Raw genomic sequence first — 21,277 nt, 5'->3', positions numbered from 1 at the left:
TCTGTCTAAGAAAGGAAACAGAGGAACATTTGGACTGTAGCCTGTGAAAAATGAAATCTGTTTCCCAAAACAATGCTATCTCACCTCAGATCTAGGTTCCAGTAACACTGAATTTGCTGTGACCGTGCTAATTATTTTCTTTTCTACTTTTCCTTATGCTCTCTATTTAATATCCAGTTAATATTTTTCCTGTGATTCAGAAACCTTTATCAAGTGTTGCCTTCCATTTTTTGAAGTTTCAAAGGTTAATGGATGGTGCCGCTGAAATGAGGCAGAGTGTGTCAGCGCTCCCATTAAGACCCAAATTGCTGTATTTATTCTACAAAGAAGCCTATTATTTCCAATCTTACAAATGTACAGCATCCACAGGGACCCTGTAAATATTGGAACTGTATCAAGCCCAGCTGGGAACCTGACAGTCATTAGTATTTTTTCTCCGTGAAAGCCTGCATCTTTTCAGATGGCTCTTTGAAGGGGACTTTTTGGAGGATAACACTGCCCATTTTCACTTACTTTATTTCTGTGGAATGTGATCTGATTTTATGAGGGAATGTCTTTTGTCTATGCTGGGGATTCTCAACCCCAGAAATCCTGATATGTTGATATTTGGGTCAGATCATTCTTTGGTGTAGCGTCTGTCCTTTGCATTGTAGGATTTTTAGCAGTGTCCATGGACTCTTTTCACTAGATTCCAGGAGTGATCTCCCTATTCTCTCCCCACCCAAGTGTGGCAACTAAAAGTATTTCTGTAAATGACCAAATATCTCTTAGGAGCCAGATTGTCTTCCTTTGAGAACCATCAAAAACATACATGAAACAGAAGTGTTCTAGGAAGCGTGAAACTTTGCTGATATATACTTGAAACTTCTGTTCTATAGATTTTTTCTTTAGGGGGACAGATTCTGAAAGAAGACCCCCCAGTTCTTTGAGTTTTACTATGTATTCATAAGTGCTAAGATGATAAGGAAAAGAAAGAAAAAAAGGGGTCATATTAGGAATTCGTTTGAGAGCACTTGATTGTGAAGGAACCCTGGCAAGAGAAGCAGCGTTTGCAGCTTTAACTGGCAGGGTTGTGTCTGTTACATAAAGTCTGCAGTGAGAGCCCCAGAGGGTCTGGACCAAGACAGAGATGCCTGCACATCTTAGGCTGCAGTGGCTGCGCACAGGTCTGAATCAGCCCTGAAAACGCATACATTATTTCTTACCGAATGTCTCTGGCTCCTCACAGCAGAATCCCTACGTGATGTCTCTGCTAAAAATTCGATGACTCACAAATGAGTCAACAGAGAAGGTGTTACAGGAGGCTGCCTGCTGTTAGCCACGGCAGGGCCCCCGGGAGCTGGAGAAGCCAGCGAGCCATTAGTATCCTCTCTGGCTTCCCATATGGGATTTTCGACTTATATAGTATGAGAGATGGTGTGCCTTTCCTTCCAAGTGCAAATGCTGGTTTTCTAAAAGCCCAGCAGACTAGGTTAACATTCTGAGGCCCTGCATGCCCTAAATTGAGAGAATTTGAGAGAACGAGCTGATGTTAAATTTAACACCTGTTTAAGCTCTGTTGTACTTCAATGTATTTTCATGATGCAAAGAGGGAGAGAAGTGTGCTTCTGTAATTCTCAGCAGGGAACTAGTGTTTTGGGGTCTTTTTTTTCCTTTAAAAGAGATGTGGGTTTATAAACAAAAGCCACAAGCACACGATTTTGAACAGAACTGTTTTCATGTTATGGAAATAAAGCATTACTTTTCTTGTATATTGAAACTCAGTCCATTCGTTTAGAAATTGTATACTTACAACTCATTATTCACATTTCATTTTTTAAAAAATTCCAAAAGGCTAGCTTGAGGTTTGCTGTCAAATTGCTTATGACAGCTTGTTAAGAGGACAGCTTGTTAACAGAGGACAAGAGATTAATAGCATAAAGCTTTAGACTATAGCACTGTTTTTAAAAACTTCTAAATGTGTTAGAAGCTCCTATTCCCAAATAAACAATTGTTATGCTTTTATAAATGGAACTTATCTGTTCAGTAAAGCTTTTTATCCCCAAGGACCTAAGCAGGTGATTTGGGGGTACAATATACATTCCACTTATCCTGTGTAATTAAAGTTAAACCACAGGTCTTAAATAGTATGAGTAATTTAAAGTGAGCTTTTAGTTAGCCCTAATAAGTGAGGTTTCTCTATGGCAAGGATTTTTATTGTCCACTGTAAGAGTGTCAAACTAGAGAGGTCTCTGATCACTCTTCTCAGGATTCCACAGGGAAATATTACCAAGTGGGATATAATCGAAAGTGGGGTTCAGCTGCTCATTGCCCAGAAGCCATTAAAGAGGCCAGGTCGGTAGAAACTGCTTTATTTTGGAGGCTGGCAACTGGCAAGGGATGGGGGAGAGGACAGATGCCTGTCCAGAGCCAGCGCCTCCCCACCCCCGACCCCATCCCCCTCCCCTCCCCGACTCAACAATCTGGAGGCAAGAGCTTTTATAGACAGAGAGAAGGGGCTACATGCAGAAACAGCTTAGTCAGTCCCAATAGTCATCTTGAAATCAGTCATTGGTGGTCTGATCAATATCATCTTAATTGTTTTAAGTACAGTTAATCTTCATTTCCAAGGTTGCTTTGTTTCCATTTCTTTGAGGCCAGTTCTCTGAATTGTGGCAGCTTATGTCATGGATACAGTTTGGCTATCATGTAATTAACTTCTTCCACTCTGCATGAGTTTCAGTATCTGCAGAACAGCTCACAGACCATGGCTCAGAATATTATCCATAGCCCTTGAGGAGGAACTAAAGGTCCTTGACTCTGCTTAGTGGCTAAACTATTATTATTTGGTCTCCTTTGACTGGTTTCCTTTGTTTCTGCATGTTCTCATTTCGGTAATTAAACCTATTCTTTGGCTAAAATTTTTCCACGGACAAAAGGCAGGCTGAGGACATGGGGGAACAAGGACCATAGGGTCCTGCTCCATTTCAGTAGGAGGGCAGTCTCTAGGAACCTGGACCTGCTCTCCCTTTATAAGTCCAGAAAATTCATTTTATTAGCTTTTCAAAAGAGGAAAAAGGAGAGTGTAGACAGGAGGATTGACTCCACTAAATGCATTCACAAATGACTGATGTATAATCACAATGTCGTCTCTCAGTTCCTCGGGCTTGTGCTCAGTCACTTATTCATATCTGACTCTTTGTGCCCCTGTGGACTGTAGCCCACCAGGCTCCTCTGTCCATGGGATTTTTCTAGCAAGAATACTGGAGTGGGTTGCAATTGCCTGCTCCAGGGGATCTTCCCAAACCAGGGATTGAACCTGCATCCCCTGCACGGCAGGCAGATTCTTTACCACTGAGCCCGCCGGGGAAGCCCTCTCAGTTGCTAAGGAGACACGAAGCCTTGGGGCAGTTAGTGCATTGTCCCTAAGGAAAGTCTGCATCAAAAGCTAAATTATGATGAGGCAATTGGTGTGCAGATGGTACAGATACCTTTCAGGGATATGGAATGCCTCTAGGAAGACTGGAATGCTAATTTGTTGCATCTACACTGGCCTACAGTGAGAGAAACTGTCAAATACTTGTTCATCGACTCTCCAATATTCAGGGTATATGCTTATCTTCTCTTAATAAAACATTTCTTCAAAGACAAAAGTGAAGTATGTGAGAGTTCATTGCTCAGACGTGTCTGACTTTTTGCAGTGCTGTGGCCTCTAGCCCACCAGGCTCCTCTGTCCATGGGATTCTCCAGGCAAGAATTCTAGAGTGGGTTGCCATTTCCTCCTCCAGGGGATCTTCCCAACACAGGGATCAAACGTGGGTCTTCTGCATTGCAGGTGGATTCTTTACCATCTGAGCTATACCAGGGAAGCCCTTCTTCAAATATGGTTCAATATAATTGATTAGATTTTATTTTCCTTAGCTAACATTGTGTTTTAATTGTGCCTTTTTGACACAACATTTAAGCCACTTGTCTCAAAAATCCTTTGAGTTTTTTTCCTACAACTGTCTGATCTCATCCGTTATTTCTGCATTCTTCCATTCTGAGGCAGTCTTCCCTCATGTGTATTAATGACACTCATTATGTTGGTGGTTCTTTCTTTTGGCTGCAATAGCATTGCCAAATCCAAAAAAGAGCTCTTTTGTAATATTTCTTTGTGATTGTAACTCTCCTGATCTATTTCTCCCCAAGTTTTCATGTTATAATAATAAAAGAATTTCCTTTTTTCCTTTTAGAATTAGCATTTTCTCTTCTTGAATCTCCCCATTCCTCTTTCTCTACCTTCTTCATCATAGTGATTTTTATCTTCAATATCAGATGTCACCACCATTTTTACTATTGAGAAGGAGCTCCTGGTTGCACATGGTACATACTACTGGGCCCTGTATAAGAGGATTGTGTAGATCTTCTTGAGACCTTGACTCAATTATTTGGGGTCGGACAGAAGTGTGATTCCGGTGTCACCATTACATTTCAGAGCCGCCAGGGAAAGCTACTTCCTTCATCCATATCTTAGTATAATATCTGGATTTTCATGTTGAGTTGGATGGCAGAGATAATGAAACAAGGTACTTGAGTTGGTTAGTTTGTTCTTTCATTCTTTCCTCCCTCCTCCCTCCCTCCCTCCCTCCCTCCCTCCCTCCCTCTCCTCCCTGCCTCTTCCATCTTCCCTCCCTCCCCGCTCTTTCCTTTCCTTTCTTCCTTCTGCAGCTTTCAGTTCAGTTCAGTTCAGTCGCTCAGTCGTGTCCGACTCTTTGCGAGCCCATGAATTGCAGCATGCCAGGCCTCCCTGTCCATCAGCTTTACTGAGTTATTATTCACATACCATAAGAATTCTCCCATTTAGAAGGTACAGTGTTGTGAATCTGTAACCACTATCTAATTTTAGAACATTTTTTTATCACGCCAACAAAGAAAGCCTATATCCACTAGCAGCCCCAGTCAACCCAGATCTACTGTCTCTGAGAATTTGCCTTTTCTGAATATTTCATATATGGAATTATACAATATATGGCCTTTTAAGTATCTGGCTTCTCTCACTTAACATAATGTTTTCAAAGTGCATACATGTAGCATGTATCTGTATGTTATTCCTTTTCATGGCCAAATAATCCATTTTGTGCATGTACCATATTTTGTTTATCATTTGATGGACTTTTGGCTTGTTTCTGCTTTTCAGCTATTATCAATGAAGCTGTTATGAACATTCATGTGCACGTTTTTGCATGGTCGTATGCTTTCATTTCTTTGGGGTGGATACCTAGTATTAGAATTGCTGGTTGCGTGTGTGCTAAGTCTCTTCAGTCATGTCCAACTCTGTGCGACCCTATGGGCTGTAGCCCGCCAGGCTCCCCTGTCCATGGGCTGCTCCAGGCAAGAATACTGGGGTGGGTTGCCGTGCCCTCCTCCAGGGGATCTTTCCCACCCAGGGATCGAATCCATGTCTCTTACATCTCCTGCATTGGCAGGCAGGTTCTTTACCACTAGCGCCACCTGGGAAGAATAGCCAGAATTGCTGGTTATATGTTTAATATTTTGAAGAACTACCAAACTCTTCCTAAGTGGCTGCACCATTTTGTGTTCCCCAGCACTATGGGGAGGGACTGAGTGTTACAGTCTCTCCACATCCTGACACTTGTTATTGTCTCTACTCTGATTATAACCATCCTAATACATTTTCCTATTTAGTAATGAGATTGAGCACTTTTGCAAGTATTTCTTGGCCATTTTTCTGTCTTCTGTGAAGAAATGTTTGGTCTCATCGTTTGTACAATTTTTAATTGAGTTATTTGTCTTTACAACTGTTGAGTTGTAAATGTTCTTTTTATATTCTGGATACAAGTCCCTTATCAGATATATAACTTACAAATATTTCCTCTCAGACTGTGTACTTTTAATAATGTTATTTACTTAGTTGTTTCTGGTTGTTCTGGGTCTTCATTGCTGTGCGGGCTTTTCTCGTTTCGGTGAGCTGGGGCGCCTCTCTGGTTGCGGTTGCAGGCTTCTCGCTGCTGTGGCTTCTCTTGTTGCGGAGCATGGGCTTAGGGTCATGGGCTTCCGTAGTTGCAGCTCCCGGTCTCTAGAGGACGGGCTCTATACTTGCGGCACTCATCGATTGGTTGTTTTTTTTTTTTTTTTAAACAGGCATTTGTAAAGAGCATTTTAGATGCATAGCAACATTCAATGTAAGATACAGACGGTACCATCTTTCTAAAGTCCGTATATATGTGTTAGTATGCTGTAATGGTCTTTATCTTTCTGGCTTACTTCGCTCTGTATAATGGGCTCCAGTTTCATCCATCTCATTAGAACTGATTCAAATGAATTCTTTTTTGGAACAGACTTGTGGACTCTGGGAGAAGGCGAGGGTGGGATGTTTCAGGAGAACAGCATTGAAACATGTATATTATCTAGGGTGAAACAGATCACCAGCCTTGGTTGGGAGCATGAGACAAGTGCTCGGGCCTGGTGCACTGGGAAGACCCAGAGGGATTGGGTGGAGAGGGAGGTGGGAGGGGGGACCGGGATGGGGAGTACATGTAAATCCATGGCTAATTCATATCAATGTATAACAAAAACTACTGTAATGATGTAAAGTAATTAGCCTCCAACTAATAAAAATTAAAAAAAAAAAAAAAAAAGAAAAAAAAAAAAAGATACAGACGGTTCCCATATACCCCTGCCTGCACAAAAGTACAGCGTCCCCTACTATGAGCATCCTTTACCAGAGTAGTGCATCTATTTGGTACATTTATTACACTGGTTAACCTACCTTGGCACATCATTATCACCCAAAGTCCAGAGTTTACCTTAGGGTTCACTCTTGGTGTAGAACTTTCTATCTCTTTGATTCAAGTATAATGACATGTACCCACCATAAAAGTTTCATACAGAATAGTTACATTGCTTTAAAAATCCTCTGTGTTTTTCCTACTCATTCCCCTCCCATCCCTGGCAGCCACTGATCTTTTTACTGTGCCATAATTTTGCTTTTTCCAGAATATCATACTGCCATATATTGGAAGTCACACAGTATGTAGCTTTTTCACATTGGCTTTTTTCATTTTAACTGTGCCTTTAAGGTTTCCTCATGTCTTTTCATGGCTTGATAGTTCATTTCTTTCTAGTACTGAATAACATTTGATTGTTTGAATGTCCCACAGTTTATTATTCACTCACCTACTGAAAGGTATTTTGTTTGCTTTTATGTTTTGGTAGGTATGAATAAAGCTGTGATGCAAGTTTTTGTGTGGACATAGCTTTTCAGCTCATATGGGTAAATAACAAGGAGCATCATTGCTGAATCATATGGTATTAGAGTGTGTTTTGTTTTGCGTGAAACCATTGAAATGTCTTCCAAAGTGACTGTACCATTATTTTTCATTCCCACCAGTGATGAATGAGAGTTCATGTTGCACATCTTCGTCAGCCTTTGGTGTTGCCACTGTTTTGGATTTTGGCCATTCAGTAGGTGTATATGGTATATCATTGCTGCAAGTGAGATCTAATTAGAGAATTTGCTACCCCCTAATGACATTTGATATTGATCATCTTTTCATATATGTATCTACCATCTGTATGTCATCTTTGGTGAGGTATCTGTTCAGGTCTTTTGCCCTTTTAAAAATTGAATGAATGGTTTTCATATTATTGAATTTTAAGAGTTCTCTGTATATTTTAGATACCAGTCCTTTATTAAATATTTCTTTTGTAAGTATTTTCTCCCAGTCTGTGGCTTATCTTCTCATTCTTTTGACTGTGTCTTTCACAGAGCAGGAGAAATCTGTTTTCATGGAAGCTTGATTATCAATCATTATTTTTCATTGAAAGTGCTTTTGGTGTCATATTTTTCTCGCACATTCCTATTTTCCTTCTAGTGCCCACACTTCCCATTCCTTCCCTTATTTTGACCTTCTCATTCCAATTATTTTTCTTTCTTTAGACTCTTCCCCTCAACTGTCCGTGAGAGTTGAAATACAGGAAATAAACGAAACTGTACAAAGGCTGCCTAAATTTCAGTAGGGAATAATTAAAGACCAGTGTTTTCCTGATGCAAAGGAATAAATTTCAAGTAATAGAATTTCACTTGACTAGCTGCTGCCAGAGATTTATTTGGGAAGAAGTGTTTTTAGCTCACAGATGATCTATGAAAATCTTTCCCAAGCTTGAGATTCCATGAGCCTGAGCTATAATGTTACCCAGGCTGCCTTCTTTCCTAACTTACTTGTCTGGCCAGGCCATTTCTATTGGGTTATTTAAAGACATTTAGGTTTTCTTCTGTCAAGATAGGATGGTGTTTTGCCCTTTCAAAGACGTTTGTTTTCAATTCACAGATTTCCATGCCGTCAATGCAGATGGCTGTGAATTGGGTCTTCTGACCCATGAAAATTTTTTCAGAAACCTTAAAGAAGGTTGTTAACTATTGAGTTTATGCCTGTTCTTTGAGGAGTGACTCACTCAATGCCTAAGGGCTGCAGACCAGGCCTCTGGCTTTGGGTGATATGGCTTGAGATATGGCTGGTTAAATTTGGAGTTGGGCATTCACTGCTGCTCTAGCTGCTCGCTTCTCCTTCCTCTTCCCCTCTCCTTTCCCCCTTTTTATTCCCTCCTCCCCATCTCGTTCCCTTCTTTCTCCTCTCCTTTCTCTTTCCTCCCCCACATTCTCCTTTGGTCCTCCCCCTCTCCATCCTCTTTCCTTCTCTCCTTCCCTCATCTTTCATCTCCGGCAGGTAACTGCACTCATCTCTTTGTTTAAATGAAATAATGTTCTTCCTTTTTCTCAAGTTTTTGTTGTAAGATTAGCAAGAACAACCAAGGAATGGTTTGGGTACCCTGAGAAGCTTTGTGTAAATTCACAAGTGTAATTTGCTTACTGTTTTTGCATTTCCTTCTTTCCTATTTCCCTATACTTCCTTCTAATGTGTAGTAAGTGACCTTTTTCTGACGAATAAACATAGTTCATACTTACTGATAAGAAACAACTGTTACCAGGGTTAAACTACCTGGGGAGAGTTTGCCAGACTCCTATCTTCATTTGCGTTTGAACTTGGGTCTTTGTGGAGGGCCTATAAGTGAAAGATGCCAAGAGCTGCCAGGTACTGCTAGGCTGTGGGAGATTTAGCAGATAGCAATCCTGCTTCTACTTTGGACCCTGGCAGTTCCTCTGCCCATTTGTAGGTCAGTGGTGTTGCCAATTTGTGCACCATTTACAGAAGACACCAGCAAGAAATGGCAAGGATTTTCTGATCCAAGGAAAATGATGCTCACAGCCTTGGGATGGTGCTTCAAGTAAACATTTTGGAATGATCGGGTGTAGTACTGCATTGCCATGGCGACCTTGAAAGCAAAGCTTGTCTTTGGATATGAACTGCTCTCATTTACCTTTGAGCATTCCTTCCCCCCTCTATTTTCTTTCAACTTCTTTGATGATACAATGACAGCCGTCCTCTCATATTCAAATTTAATTGATTCAATAAATATGTAGAAGTATTACAAGCTTATATTATAATTGCTGTATCCTTTTTTGGTTTTCTTATACATCAAATCCTTCCATGGGACATAGGAACTCAGGGAAGTTCAAGAGAAAATGCATAATCATCAGTCTTGTGTTGTTCTCTGCTTAAAATGGTAGGGATGTAGTAGAAATATTGGCTGAGTTTCCTCATAAAGGCTTCTGTTCCATTTGACTTCACTTTATTTGACATTATAGCATCTTCTGGGATCTTATAGAATAGCCAGTGAACTGAATGGGAATCCTGCTGTTGATTCCCCTTCACTCCAAGTTAATATCCCAGTGGTGTTTTAGGGATTAGGCAGGAACTCTGAAATACTTCCATGCTTCCAATTTATGAAATCTAGATGATTCAGCACACTGTTTCTTCTCTGTGTTTCTGTCTGTTTCATTTTGGCTGAGCTGAGTCTTCATTGTGGTGTATAGGTTTTCTCTAGTTGTGGAGCATGGGCTCTAGAGTTTTCAGGCTCAGGGGTGCAGTGCATGGGTTTAGTTGCCCTCAGGCATGTGGGATCTTAGCTTCCCAACCAGGGATTGAAATCCCACATCACCTACACTGGAAGGTGGATTCTTAACCTGTGGACCACTAGGGAAGTCCCTCTGTGTTTGTTTTAAATGCGGAATGCTCAAAATTACTACTGTGAAAATAGGTTTAATATCAGGGAAGGGCCATCGCTATTTTGACCATTGTGCTTTGATAATTTGCCCAGATTAAGTCCTCTGGAGTGTGTGAACTAGGCATCACTATAATCCAATGAAGAAATACATGCAAATTTAAACTTCTCTCCCAGTTTAGTAAGAAACCTAATAAAAGTAAAAAACATTCTACCACCTCAACAGAGAGATGGAGATCTTCCAGCTTCAAAGAAGAAACGCCAGGCAGGGGAGAAGATCATGTACACTTTGGTCTCAGTCCCACATGGAAATGACATTGCGTCGCTTTTCGAACTGGATGCCACGACTCTTCAGAGAGCGGACTGCCTGGTTCCAAGGTAAAAAAAACACACAAAAAAACAGGTTAAACAATAATGTCCCTTTGAATAATTTTACTGGTTGGTAAGGAGTTAAAACCATTATTTTAATATAATTTTTGTGACAGCAAGAGAGCAAGTATAAGTGAAAAGCAAGTGTAAAAAATCATGCCTCTTTTATGAGTAGATTAACATAGTTGTTCTATTCTTACAAATAAGTAAAATGTTTAGGACAAGAGAAATTCTGAGAAATTAATAAGAATTATTTATTTCTATTACTTGGATGTCCTGTGGTTACTAAAATGAAAAACAATCTAGAAGCATTTCCATTAATACTTACAGCATTTTTGTACTCCAGTAAAAATTAATTTAAAAATACTTATGACATTTTTATTATGTAAAATTCCAGATTTCATTCATTTATTTATTTATTCATCCATTTGTTCATTTATTTAGTCATTGAATTAACAAATCTTTACTGAACATTGATTACCTCCCAGGCATTGCCCTTGGCATTGGGAGGACAACTGTGAGCAAACTCGTTATGAACTTAAATTCAAATGGGAGAGAGAGGTAATAAACAAATAAGCACAAACTATAAGGTCAGGTAATAAAAATGTTTTGAAGAAAAATTGAAGCATATGGAGAGTTCTATTATTAGGTATGAGACCTCTCTGATTGAGGACATTTGAGAAAAGATCTGAATGATTTGAAAGATCAAGCCCTCTCCATCTGGGAGAAGTGTTTCAAGCAGCAGGACCAGGAAATGGAAAAATCTTGAAATTTACTAGCTGTGCTGAAGGCCCAGCTAGGAGACAAGTAGACCTAAATGAAGAGGGGGAAGGAGGATTGTTAGTGAGGTAATTGTTAACTTAAAGTGAGAGAATATTTTACTTTCTTTTGTTTGGATTTGATTAAGTTTTTTTTTTTTTTTTTTTTGGCCTACAGCTGTCTACCTTCCAACAATAGCACTGGGATGCAATCTCTATGTGCATAGAGTTTTGCCTTTATTATTAAGTTTAGTGGGATTGTTCTAAATTATCCTTGATCCAGCATGATAGTCCTTGGCCTTGGGCAGATCACAGTGGTTAGATTGAAGGTACATGCTCAAAATGCAGACATTACTGTGCAGGTTACTTTCAGAGAAGGTAAAAAGTTGCTCTGCTAACACTGCCAGAAATCACTGCTCTTTGGGCTTCCTGGGCTGTTTCTCATTCATGAGATATGTAGCTGAGTCTATGGTCACACCACCCAGAACATGCCTGATCTTGGAAGCTAAGCAAAGTCAGACCTGTTTGGTACTTGGATGGGCGAAATGTAGCTGAATCTTGGCCTTGCCTGAGCCATTTCTCTTTGGGCTACCAATAGAGATCTGTAAAGAGATCCCTGCTGAAGGTTTGACTTGATGCAAGTCTCTGACCTTCTTTTCTGAGTATGGCATCTTAATAAATCCTTGCTCTCACTACTCACTTTAGATTTTAACTCAGCAAACATAGAGTCCTTCTTGAACTCTAACCAAGAAAACTTGCTTAAGGAAAAGGTAGAAAGATCTCACTATAAAGTATAGACAGGCCCCAGAGCCTTGCTCTATGTGGAAGGGTTCATCTATTACTATTCAGAGCTGCTGCCGGGCCCTTCTCATAGAACAGATTTTTGTATTAACATATTCTTTGTCATTAGTTGTTTTAATGCTTGTGCTAGTGAACACTTAGTAATAACTACTATTGTAATATCACTCTGGAGCTCTTGCTGTGTGCTGAGCACTCTGACAAGTTCTTTATAAATATCCTGGCAGCAATTCTAACAGATCAGAACTAAAGACTAGCTGTGCTGTGTGTGCTTAATTGCTCAGTAGTGTCTGACTCTTTGTGACCCCATGGACTGTAGCCCACCAGACGCCTTTGTCCATGGGATTTCCCAGGCAAGAATACTGTAGTGGGTTGCCATTTCCTTCTCTCGGAGATCTTCCCCACCCAGAGGTCGAACCCAGGTCTCCCACATTGCACTCGCATTCTGAGCCACCTGGGATGAACTAGTTAATGCCGTGCGTTTCATGTCAGCTTTAAACTGGAATCATCTGTGTGGCATTTTGCCCTTTATGCTCTGGCCACATGGAGACTGGTGAAGTCACTTGGAGAGCTTTAAAAAGTCCTGATGCCTTCTCTGAGTCCCAGACATTCTGATTTAAGTAATGTGCAGTGCGGCCTGGGGCAACAGGCTGCAGAAGCTTGTCTGGTGACTCTACTGTGCAGCCAGGTTGGGGAACTACTGGCTTAGTGTGACTCGGTTGATCAGTCAATGATTGATCATGAGGTGGAATTTGATCCTGATGTGTGTGAATTTGCAGTCTATGCTCTTAACCACTATGATGCATACCTTCATCTTTTATTTTTATTTATTTAAGACTTTTTTTTTTGATGTGGACCATTTTTGAAATCTTTATTGAATTTGTTACAATACTGCTTCTGTTTTATGTTTTGGTTTTTTGGCCTTGAGACATGTGGGACCTTAGCTCCCCAACCAGGGATCCAACCCATACCCTGCATTGGAAGGCAAAGTCTTAAGCCCTGGACTGCCAGGAAGTCCTGCCAGCGCCTTCGTATTTTAGACATTCAAATGGCTTCAAGATTCTAAGAAAGGATTTTTGTGGTGTAGGTCCTAAGGAGTTATTCATTTCTAGAATTCTTGGAAATTTCAAGTTATTATGCTCAAGTGTGATCTCATTAGTTTGGAACTCAGCCATCTAGACTGACTCCATAAGCATCTATAGAAAAAGTGCAGGGGTAAGACAAGGGGGAATGACCTTGGAGCTGAATAAGCTATGGCCCCACTTTCCAGGTGCTTAAAATACAATGGTGAGGATAACTGAGTCCAGATGACATCTCCTGTGTAATTCCATGCAGAAGATAAGTGGTATCACAGAGGTATTTCAGTACTGGACCTTTGCTGATTATTTGGACAATAATTGGACCTTTGCTGATTATTTGGACAATAATTGGACCTTTGCTGTTCTAGATTTTTGAAAATCTCTATCTACTTTCACTAATGAGCAGAACCATGGTGTTTGAGACTAAATCTCTTTCCCTGAAGCCTTTGATTTTTTTTTTTTTTTAATTTGAGTTTCTCTTACAGGCCTTAATGCTTTCTGCCTTGTGTTATAGGGATTTATGTTATCTTTCCTGCTGAACTTCTTGCAACTTGAAGGCAGAGAACTTACCACAGTGGTTTTCTTTTAATGGACACTTTATTCATTTTGTTTAAGTTTCACTGAAAATGATAATATTTGAGCCAGAGGAAGCTCTAGCTGTTCTTTCTCATACACTTTCTCACAATTCACCTATCATTGGTTCTTATTATTGCCAGAAAATGAATTAGCAAATATGGGACCATTGCTCCTAAGGGAAATACAGAGTTAGGTTCCTGCAAGCCTCTGGACACAGTATTTTTGTCAATCAGTTAATACTCAACCTTGTTTTATATGTGTTTTTGGTTAAAGACACCTCACTTAATATATATTTTTGGTTCATGAACACTGAATTCATGACCATCAGCACTGTAACTCATGCCTGGATGAAGCTTCTCTGTCATTAGTATTTTCTCTGTAATGCACATCACAGCTTTACTCTACAGGAACACAAGACAGCACTTCAGCACTACGCTTTGGACTGTTTTCAACAATGAATTCCCCAATGACAGTGAAAAAATGGTAATATACAGACCACGAAAAGACACTTGTTGACAGTTTAAGAGTAGAAATGAGAAGGCAGGGCATCGCCTTGTTCAGCCTCACTGGGGATGTGAATGGCAGGGAATCAAATTTTTTGCTACTCTATGCATGTCTGAGAAAGACTGCCAAAGTGCCCCCAAGAGTTGATTTTGGGGTTACAGATAATTTGTCACAAGTACATAATCTGCAAGTATTGAGGATTGACTACACTATATACTTTCATGTGCAAATGGTTAAACCACAAAAGGGACTGCAGTGAGACAGCCGTTATAACTGAGATGGTTACACATCAGTGCTTCTTACCTTCGTATACATCAGAATTTCCTGGAAAGGCTGGTAAAATACTCACTGTTGGACCTCATGCTCAGATTCTCTGATTCAGTGGACTGGGGTAGAACCTTGGAATTTTATTTCTAACTAGTGTCCAGGCGATCCTGATGGTGCTGGTCCAAGGTCTAGATTTTGAGAAACACTGGTCTAGGTAATAATACTGCATGCTTTGAAATAGTCTGTAGTCAGATTTTTCCTTTAAATGTTACTGATCTACACTCAGTTAATTGCCTAAAATATATTTATATTCATATCATGTATGAAACTGTTAAATATGTTAATGTTAAGTGTGTTAATTTTTTATAAACCATTTTTAAATATTATTTTTCTTTTAGGAACTCATATGTTCGGTTAAGACATTTATGTACAAACACGTGGGTAACCAGTACTAGCATCCCCATAGACATGGATGAAGAGAGGCCAGTTATGTTGAAGGTAAATGTTTCCGAGAATGGTTTAGTTTTCATCCAGATGTCGTGTGAATAGGATTAGGGAATGACTTACATGTTCTTAGAACTGCACTTCGTCAATATTAGAAATTACTGCAATGAATTTCATCAAGGATTCATGCCCACCAGTCAGGTCACTGCAGGGCTGTGATTCAAGAAGATGCAGCAGAGATACCAAGAGAATGGGAGCAGCATGTAGAAAGGGAAGAAGATTCCAGAAGGGCATTTCCTCTCCTCTGTTGAAACTGAAGCAAAGGGCAAGGGCAAAAGGGAAACACTGCCAGTCGGGCTTTGAGAACAAGGCAGGAAATGGGCAGGAGAGATCTGTGTCTCTACAGCTTTTCATAGTGGCCGATGCTTGTAGGAATTGTGTTTGGATTATCTACTTCTGTTTTGTACCTCTTCTGCAGTACTAAGATGTGTTAGTACTTGAAGAGTATTGCATCATTTTTTAATAAAGCAACTAATCTTAATGGAAAAATACATTGCAGATTGGAACTTGCCAAACAAAAGAAGATAAAGAAGCGTTTGCCATTGTGTCTGTCCCACTGTCCGAGGTCCGAGACTTAGACTTTGCCAATGATGCAAATAAAGTGCTGGCGACTACAGTTAAAAAGCTGGAAAATGGCACAATAACTCAAAATGAAAGGAGGTTAGTAACTTTCTAGAATGACTTTTACTTATGTATTTATCATTCATGTTTTTAAATTTATTTATTTAATTAGAGGCTAATTACTTTACAATATTGTGGTGGTTTTTGCCATACATTGACATGAATCAGTCACGGGTGTACATGTGTCCCCCATCCTGAACCCCCTGCCACCTCCCTCCCCCTCCCATCCCTCTGGGTTGTCCCAGTGCACTGGCTTTGAGTGCCCTGTTTCATGCGTTGAACTTGGACTGGTCATCTGTTTCACACGTGGTAATATATATGTTTCAATGCTATTCTCTCAAATCATCCCACCCTCGCCTTCTCCAGAGTCCAAAAATCTGTTCTTTATATCTGTGTCTCTTTTGCTGTCTCACATATAGGGTCATTGCTACCATCTTTTAAAATTCCATATATATGCATTAGTATACTGTATTGGTGTTTTTCTTTCTGGCTTACTTCACTCTGTATAATAGGCTCCAGTTTCATCCACTTCATTAGAACTGATTCAAATGTGTTCTTTTCAAAGCTGAGTAATACTCCATCATGTATATGTACCACAGCTTCCTTATCCGTTCATCGGCCGATGGACATCTAGGTTGCTTCCATGTCCTGGCTATTGTAATCAGTGCTGCGATGAACATTGGGGTGCACGTGTCTCTTTCAGTTCTGGTTTCCTCGGTGTGTATGCCCAAAAGTGGGATTGCTGGGTCATATGGCAGTTCTGTTTCCAGTTTTTTAAGGAATCTCTACACTCTTCTCCATAGTGGCTGTACTAGTTTGCAATCCCTTTTTTCCATACCCTCTCCAGCATTTATTGTTTGTAGACTTTTTGATAGCAGCCATTCTGACCGGCGGGAGATTGTACCTCATTGTGGGTTTTTTTTTTTTATTAGTTGGAGGTTAATTACTTTACAATATTGTAGTGGTTTTTGTCATACATTGACATGAATCAGCCTTGGATTTCTTAAAAAACTGGAAATAGAACTTCCATATGACCCAGCAATCCCACTTCTGGGCATACACACCGAGGAAACCAGATCTGAAAGAGACATGTGCACCCCAATGTTCATCACAGCACTGTTTATTATAGCCAGGACATGGAAGCAACCTAGATGTCCATCAGCAGACGAATGGATAAGGAAGCTGTGGTACATATACACCATGGAATATTACTCATTGTGGTTTTGATTTGCATTTCTCTGATAATGAGTGATGTTGAGCTTCTTTTCATGTGTTTGTTAGCCATCTGTATGTCTTCTTTGGAGAAATGTCTTTTTAGTTCTTTGGCCTGTATTTTGATTGGGTTGTTCTTTTTATTTTTCTGGTATTGAGCTGCATGAGCTAGAATAACTTTTAAATCATCAAGAGTCAGTTGTCAGCTCTTGCAGTAGCTCTCAGGTGAATGAATGACTCTAAGGAACTACGCAGAATGGTCTCCATGGCAGCACACCTGCTTCTCAATGAGCAGATCCTGATGCATTAATGAAAATGGTAACATTAAAGTCTGGGGAATGTTTACATTTTTCTATTTTAGTTAGGCTTGAACACAGTTGTTTTGAGTTACTTTCCGATCTTTCCTTTTAAATGTTTCATAAGAGATGCCTTTTGATGCACTTGATTTAATATTTGGGTTTGGAGTTTTAAAGGCCCTAAAAGTTTTGCACTTTTTTGTTCTTATTTATTCAAGATACATTTCTATGCTCAAGTCCCACAAAGCAAACATGTTATATAATACCTGAAAACAGTCTGCAAAAATGTAGCTTTCTGCCCTTGTAACTGGCTTGAAGACGCTGGAAGAAACTGGATCTTTGATTCCTCCACTCATTCCATTTTGGAAATGAGTAAGAAAGAGTGATACTGATAGCCATTAGTCATTTCATCCCTACTTTATACTGGTACTATGTTAGGCACTGTAAATGTATTTCTCTAGTCCTTCAAACAGCCTTGATATGGACATTATTCCCATTCTACATAAAGGGAAATTGAAAGTTTAAGCCAATCAGGTAAGGTCACACTGTAAGTGGGGTATTTAATCATATGTGTTTTTAAAGTCCATGGTTTTCCAACACACCAGAACACAAGCATTCTCTGTTTCTCCACTTCATGGTCTGCTACATACCTTTCAATTTGAATAAGAAAAATAAGAAATTACCAGTTTCCCAGGCATTCACACACTGAAACTCTCATGCACAGCTGGTGAAATGATAATTGGTATCAGTTCAGTTCAGTTGCTCAGTCCTGTCCGACTCTTTGCAAACCCATGGACTGCAGCACGCCAGGCTTCCTTGTCCATCACCAACTCCCAGACCTTGCTCAAACTCATGTCCATCGTGTCGGTGATGCCATGCAACCATCTCATTCTCTGTCCTCTTTTCCTCCTGCCTTCAATCTTTCCCAGCATCAGGGTCCTTTCCAGTGAGTCAGTTCTTCACATCAGGTGGCCAAAGTATTGGAAGCTTTCAGCATCAGTCCTTCTGATGAGTATTCAGGACTGATTTCCCTTAGGATTGACTGGTTTGATCTCCTTGCTTTCCAAGAGGTAATTGGTATAAGCATTTTGAAACATAGTTTGACAGTAAGGAGCAACGTTTAAGGAAGCAGTCACTCCTCATGTAAGTGGAATCATGCAGTGTTTGTCCTTCTGTGACTGGTTTATTTCACAAAGCAGGTTCACTCATATTGTCATATGTGACAGGATTTCCTTGTTTGTTAAAACTGTGTAGTGTTCCTAGGACAGTTTACACACAGTGGCAATGCAGCCATGAACAGCAGAGACTCCATTCACATCTTCATGCAATTTACGGGCTTGAGTATTGGCTCCAGTTCCTTGAGATAGCTCAGACTCTATAACAGGGACCATCCAACATGTGATCACTAGATCAAATGTCCTTCTGATACAGAGTTAATGTATTCCTATAGCAGTGTCATTCCCTTTTGAATTTTACTTGCTTGATATTCCTGTCTTGACACCAGTATCCTTTGTTTAGTGTTTGAGTAGATGCCTTTTTTCAATATCCATTTGTTTCAGATTTGCCAGTCATTTTGCTTTGTTAATGTCTTGTGAGCAGGATTTTAAAAATATAATCTGATAGTCTATTTGAATTTGCTAAATCTTAATTACCTTGATTTGTTAAATAATGTGTTTGGACTTATTTGAATACCAATGGGTATCATATTTTGTTATTTTCTTTCTCCTGTATAACTTTTCTTCTTTTCCCTCTTTTTCTTTCCTCCTTTCTGTTAGAATGGTTAAGTTTGTATTTTCTCCCCATTTTTACTTCTAGTTTAGAGGCTGTAGATCCTATTCCTATTCTTTTGCAAGTGCCCATATGGTATATGGGCCCTTGCCCATTTCAGCTATATATTCTTTTTTACACAACTTGAAAATATTTCTTTCTCTCATGGGAGAAAAATACTTCAGAATGCTTTGATTATTCTCTGCTATTCTACTTCCCATCTGTTTTTGGGGGGGGACTAGTTGTCTAGAAAGAAAGTATTCTTTCTCTCATGGGAGAAAAATACTTCAGAATGCTTTGATTATTCTCTGCTATTCTACTTCCCATCTGTTTTTGGGGGAGACTAGTTGTCTAGATGCATAGTTCTGAGTTTATCCTTTAAATTGCTTATATCATCTAGATTTTGATGTATCACTTTTTTTCTGAAAATTTAGTTCCTAAAATTATTTTTCAGTTATTCATTATATTTCTTAATGCATTTTACCTTTTGTTCTTGTTGCTTTTATTCCTTGCATTTCACTCCTCTCTGGGTTCACTTTTCTTTTTGCTGAAATTTTTTCTTTAGTCTATTCAATGAAGTTATAAATCTTATTAATCTTTATATGGGGATGTCTTTATTTTCCCTCCTTTTTAAACTGATACTTTATGTATGAAATGCCAGTTTGACAATTCTTTTTCTTTAGTATTTTAAAGTTGTAACAGTTATTTTCTGTTGTGTCTTGTTGCCGTTAAGAATTGCTATTCTTTATTGGCATTTTTCTTTACTTTCTGATAATTTTGTAGATTTTTTTCTTTTGTCTTTTTGATGTCCCAAAGTTTCATTACAATGTGTTTACAAGTAATTTTTAATTTTGTTTTTCCCACTTGATGCTTAGGGCATACTTTAAATCAGAATACTTATATTTTTCTTCATTTCTGGAAAATTTTCAGCCATTTTCCTTCAAATATTTCTTATCTTTTCCTCTAATCTCTCTTCTGGAACTCCTATTAGATGTGTGTTGAATCCTCTTAATTCATCGCCTTTGTGTCTTAACTTTCCTTTTATAATTTGCCTTTTGAAATCTGTCCTGCTTCCTAGATTGATTTTTTTGATACTGTTTATAAGTCACCACATTTTCTTAGAACGTGTGTGTAGTATTTTACCTTCATGCATTATATTTTTATTTAAATGATTATAATTTTGTTTCTCAGATTTCTATTGGCTCTTTTGCATAGCCACATTTTCTTCATTTGTATCTGCCCTCTTTTATGTATATTGTCTTCTTTGGTATGTAATTGTTTTCTTAACTCTTTGAAGATTGGAAGCACACTGATTTAAAAGTTATTTTAAAATTGTACTGTTACTTGCATTTTTTTGGTAATGAAGTGGCCTCCTGGTTTTTTAGTATGATGGATGGCTTTCTTAATGTCGGTTTTAATCTTGTGCTTTGAAATTTAAATATGCAGGTTCTTCTTGAGTGAAAATTTTTTTCTTATTCTCTCTTTGCATTCTCTCATCTTCTTTATTAATTTTATGGTTGCCTCCACCTGGCTCATCTCAACAAGTCCGAGCCAGATCTGATATTGAGAGCTGAGAATTCATGTCCTCTGGTAATTTGAGGTTTTAGCCATTGAGATTGCAGGTGGTTGAGTCCAGTCCTGTGTGTGCTTCCTCTCTTTCCTCCTATCACCCACTGCACAGCCAGGACTGGAACAGGGGTCACAATACTTTTAGGGTTCCTTTAAGAGATGGAGACACCCTGCTTTAGTCTCTGCTTTTGTATCTTTAGTTTAGTTCCCTGCCACATGCTTTCAGTCCCCCTTGTCTTGCTGGTACTGAATATTATCCTTGCTCATCACAGTGTTTCTTATTTCATTCCTGGTTGACAGTGTTTTTTGTTGTGTTTTAGGTATGTCTTTTTAAAATATATATTTTGTCTATCATGGCTGCATATGGTAAAAAAATTCACAAAAATTTTTTAGTAAAAGGAAATCACTAAGTTTGGATGATTAAAGGACTCACCCATCTCCCTGGGGGCTCAGACAGTAAAGCGTCTGCCCAAAATGCGGGAGACCCAGGTTCAATCCCTGGGTTGGGAAGATCTCCTGGAGAAGGAAATGGCAACCCACTCCAATATTCTTGCCTGGAGAATCCCATGGACAGAGGAGCCTGGTAGGCTACAGTCCATGGGGTCACAAAGAGTCGGACATAACTGAGCGACTTCACTTTCACTTTCACCCATCTCCCAGTATAGAATTGTAATTTGGTCTAAACTGACAAAATCAGTTTTATTTGCCACAGATGGGATGCCTGAGGTGAGAAGACAAAAATAAGGTTTCAACAGTTTTGGAGGTCAAAAGAGAAGACTCATTTTCTTGGCTATCATTGCCTCATCATTAGGGGAGGTGGGCTCTGCAAATAAGGTTAATGTATAGTCATTCT

General features: G+C 39.4%; 1 protein-coding gene across 3 annotated transcripts in view; it reads left to right on the top strand.

Moving 5' to 3' along the window:
- The window catches only part of ITPR2 (inositol 1,4,5-trisphosphate receptor type 2), a 567,579-nt gene that overhangs the window by 158,093 nt on the left and 388,209 nt on the right, over positions 1 to 21,277 (top strand). For all 3 annotated transcript variants that reach the window (XM_070453823.1, XM_070453822.1, XM_070453824.1), the window contains exons 11-13: positions 10,331 to 10,482; positions 14,854 to 14,953; positions 15,459 to 15,619. In XM_070453823.1, the coding sequence (XP_070309924.1) occupies positions 10,331 to 10,482; positions 14,854 to 14,953; positions 15,459 to 15,619 (413 nt within the window). The remainder of the gene's footprint in view (positions 1 to 10,330; positions 10,483 to 14,853; positions 14,954 to 15,458; positions 15,620 to 21,277) is intronic.

The sequence above is a fragment of the Odocoileus virginianus genome, chromosome 23, assembly GCF_023699985.2.
Source record: "Odocoileus virginianus isolate 20LAN1187 ecotype Illinois chromosome 23, Ovbor_1.2, whole genome shotgun sequence".
Classification (NCBI taxonomy): domain Eukaryota; kingdom Metazoa; phylum Chordata; class Mammalia; order Artiodactyla; family Cervidae; genus Odocoileus; species Odocoileus virginianus.
The sequence above is the reverse complement of the archived record's forward strand: the minus strand, read 5'-3'. Positions and strand labels throughout refer to the sequence as shown.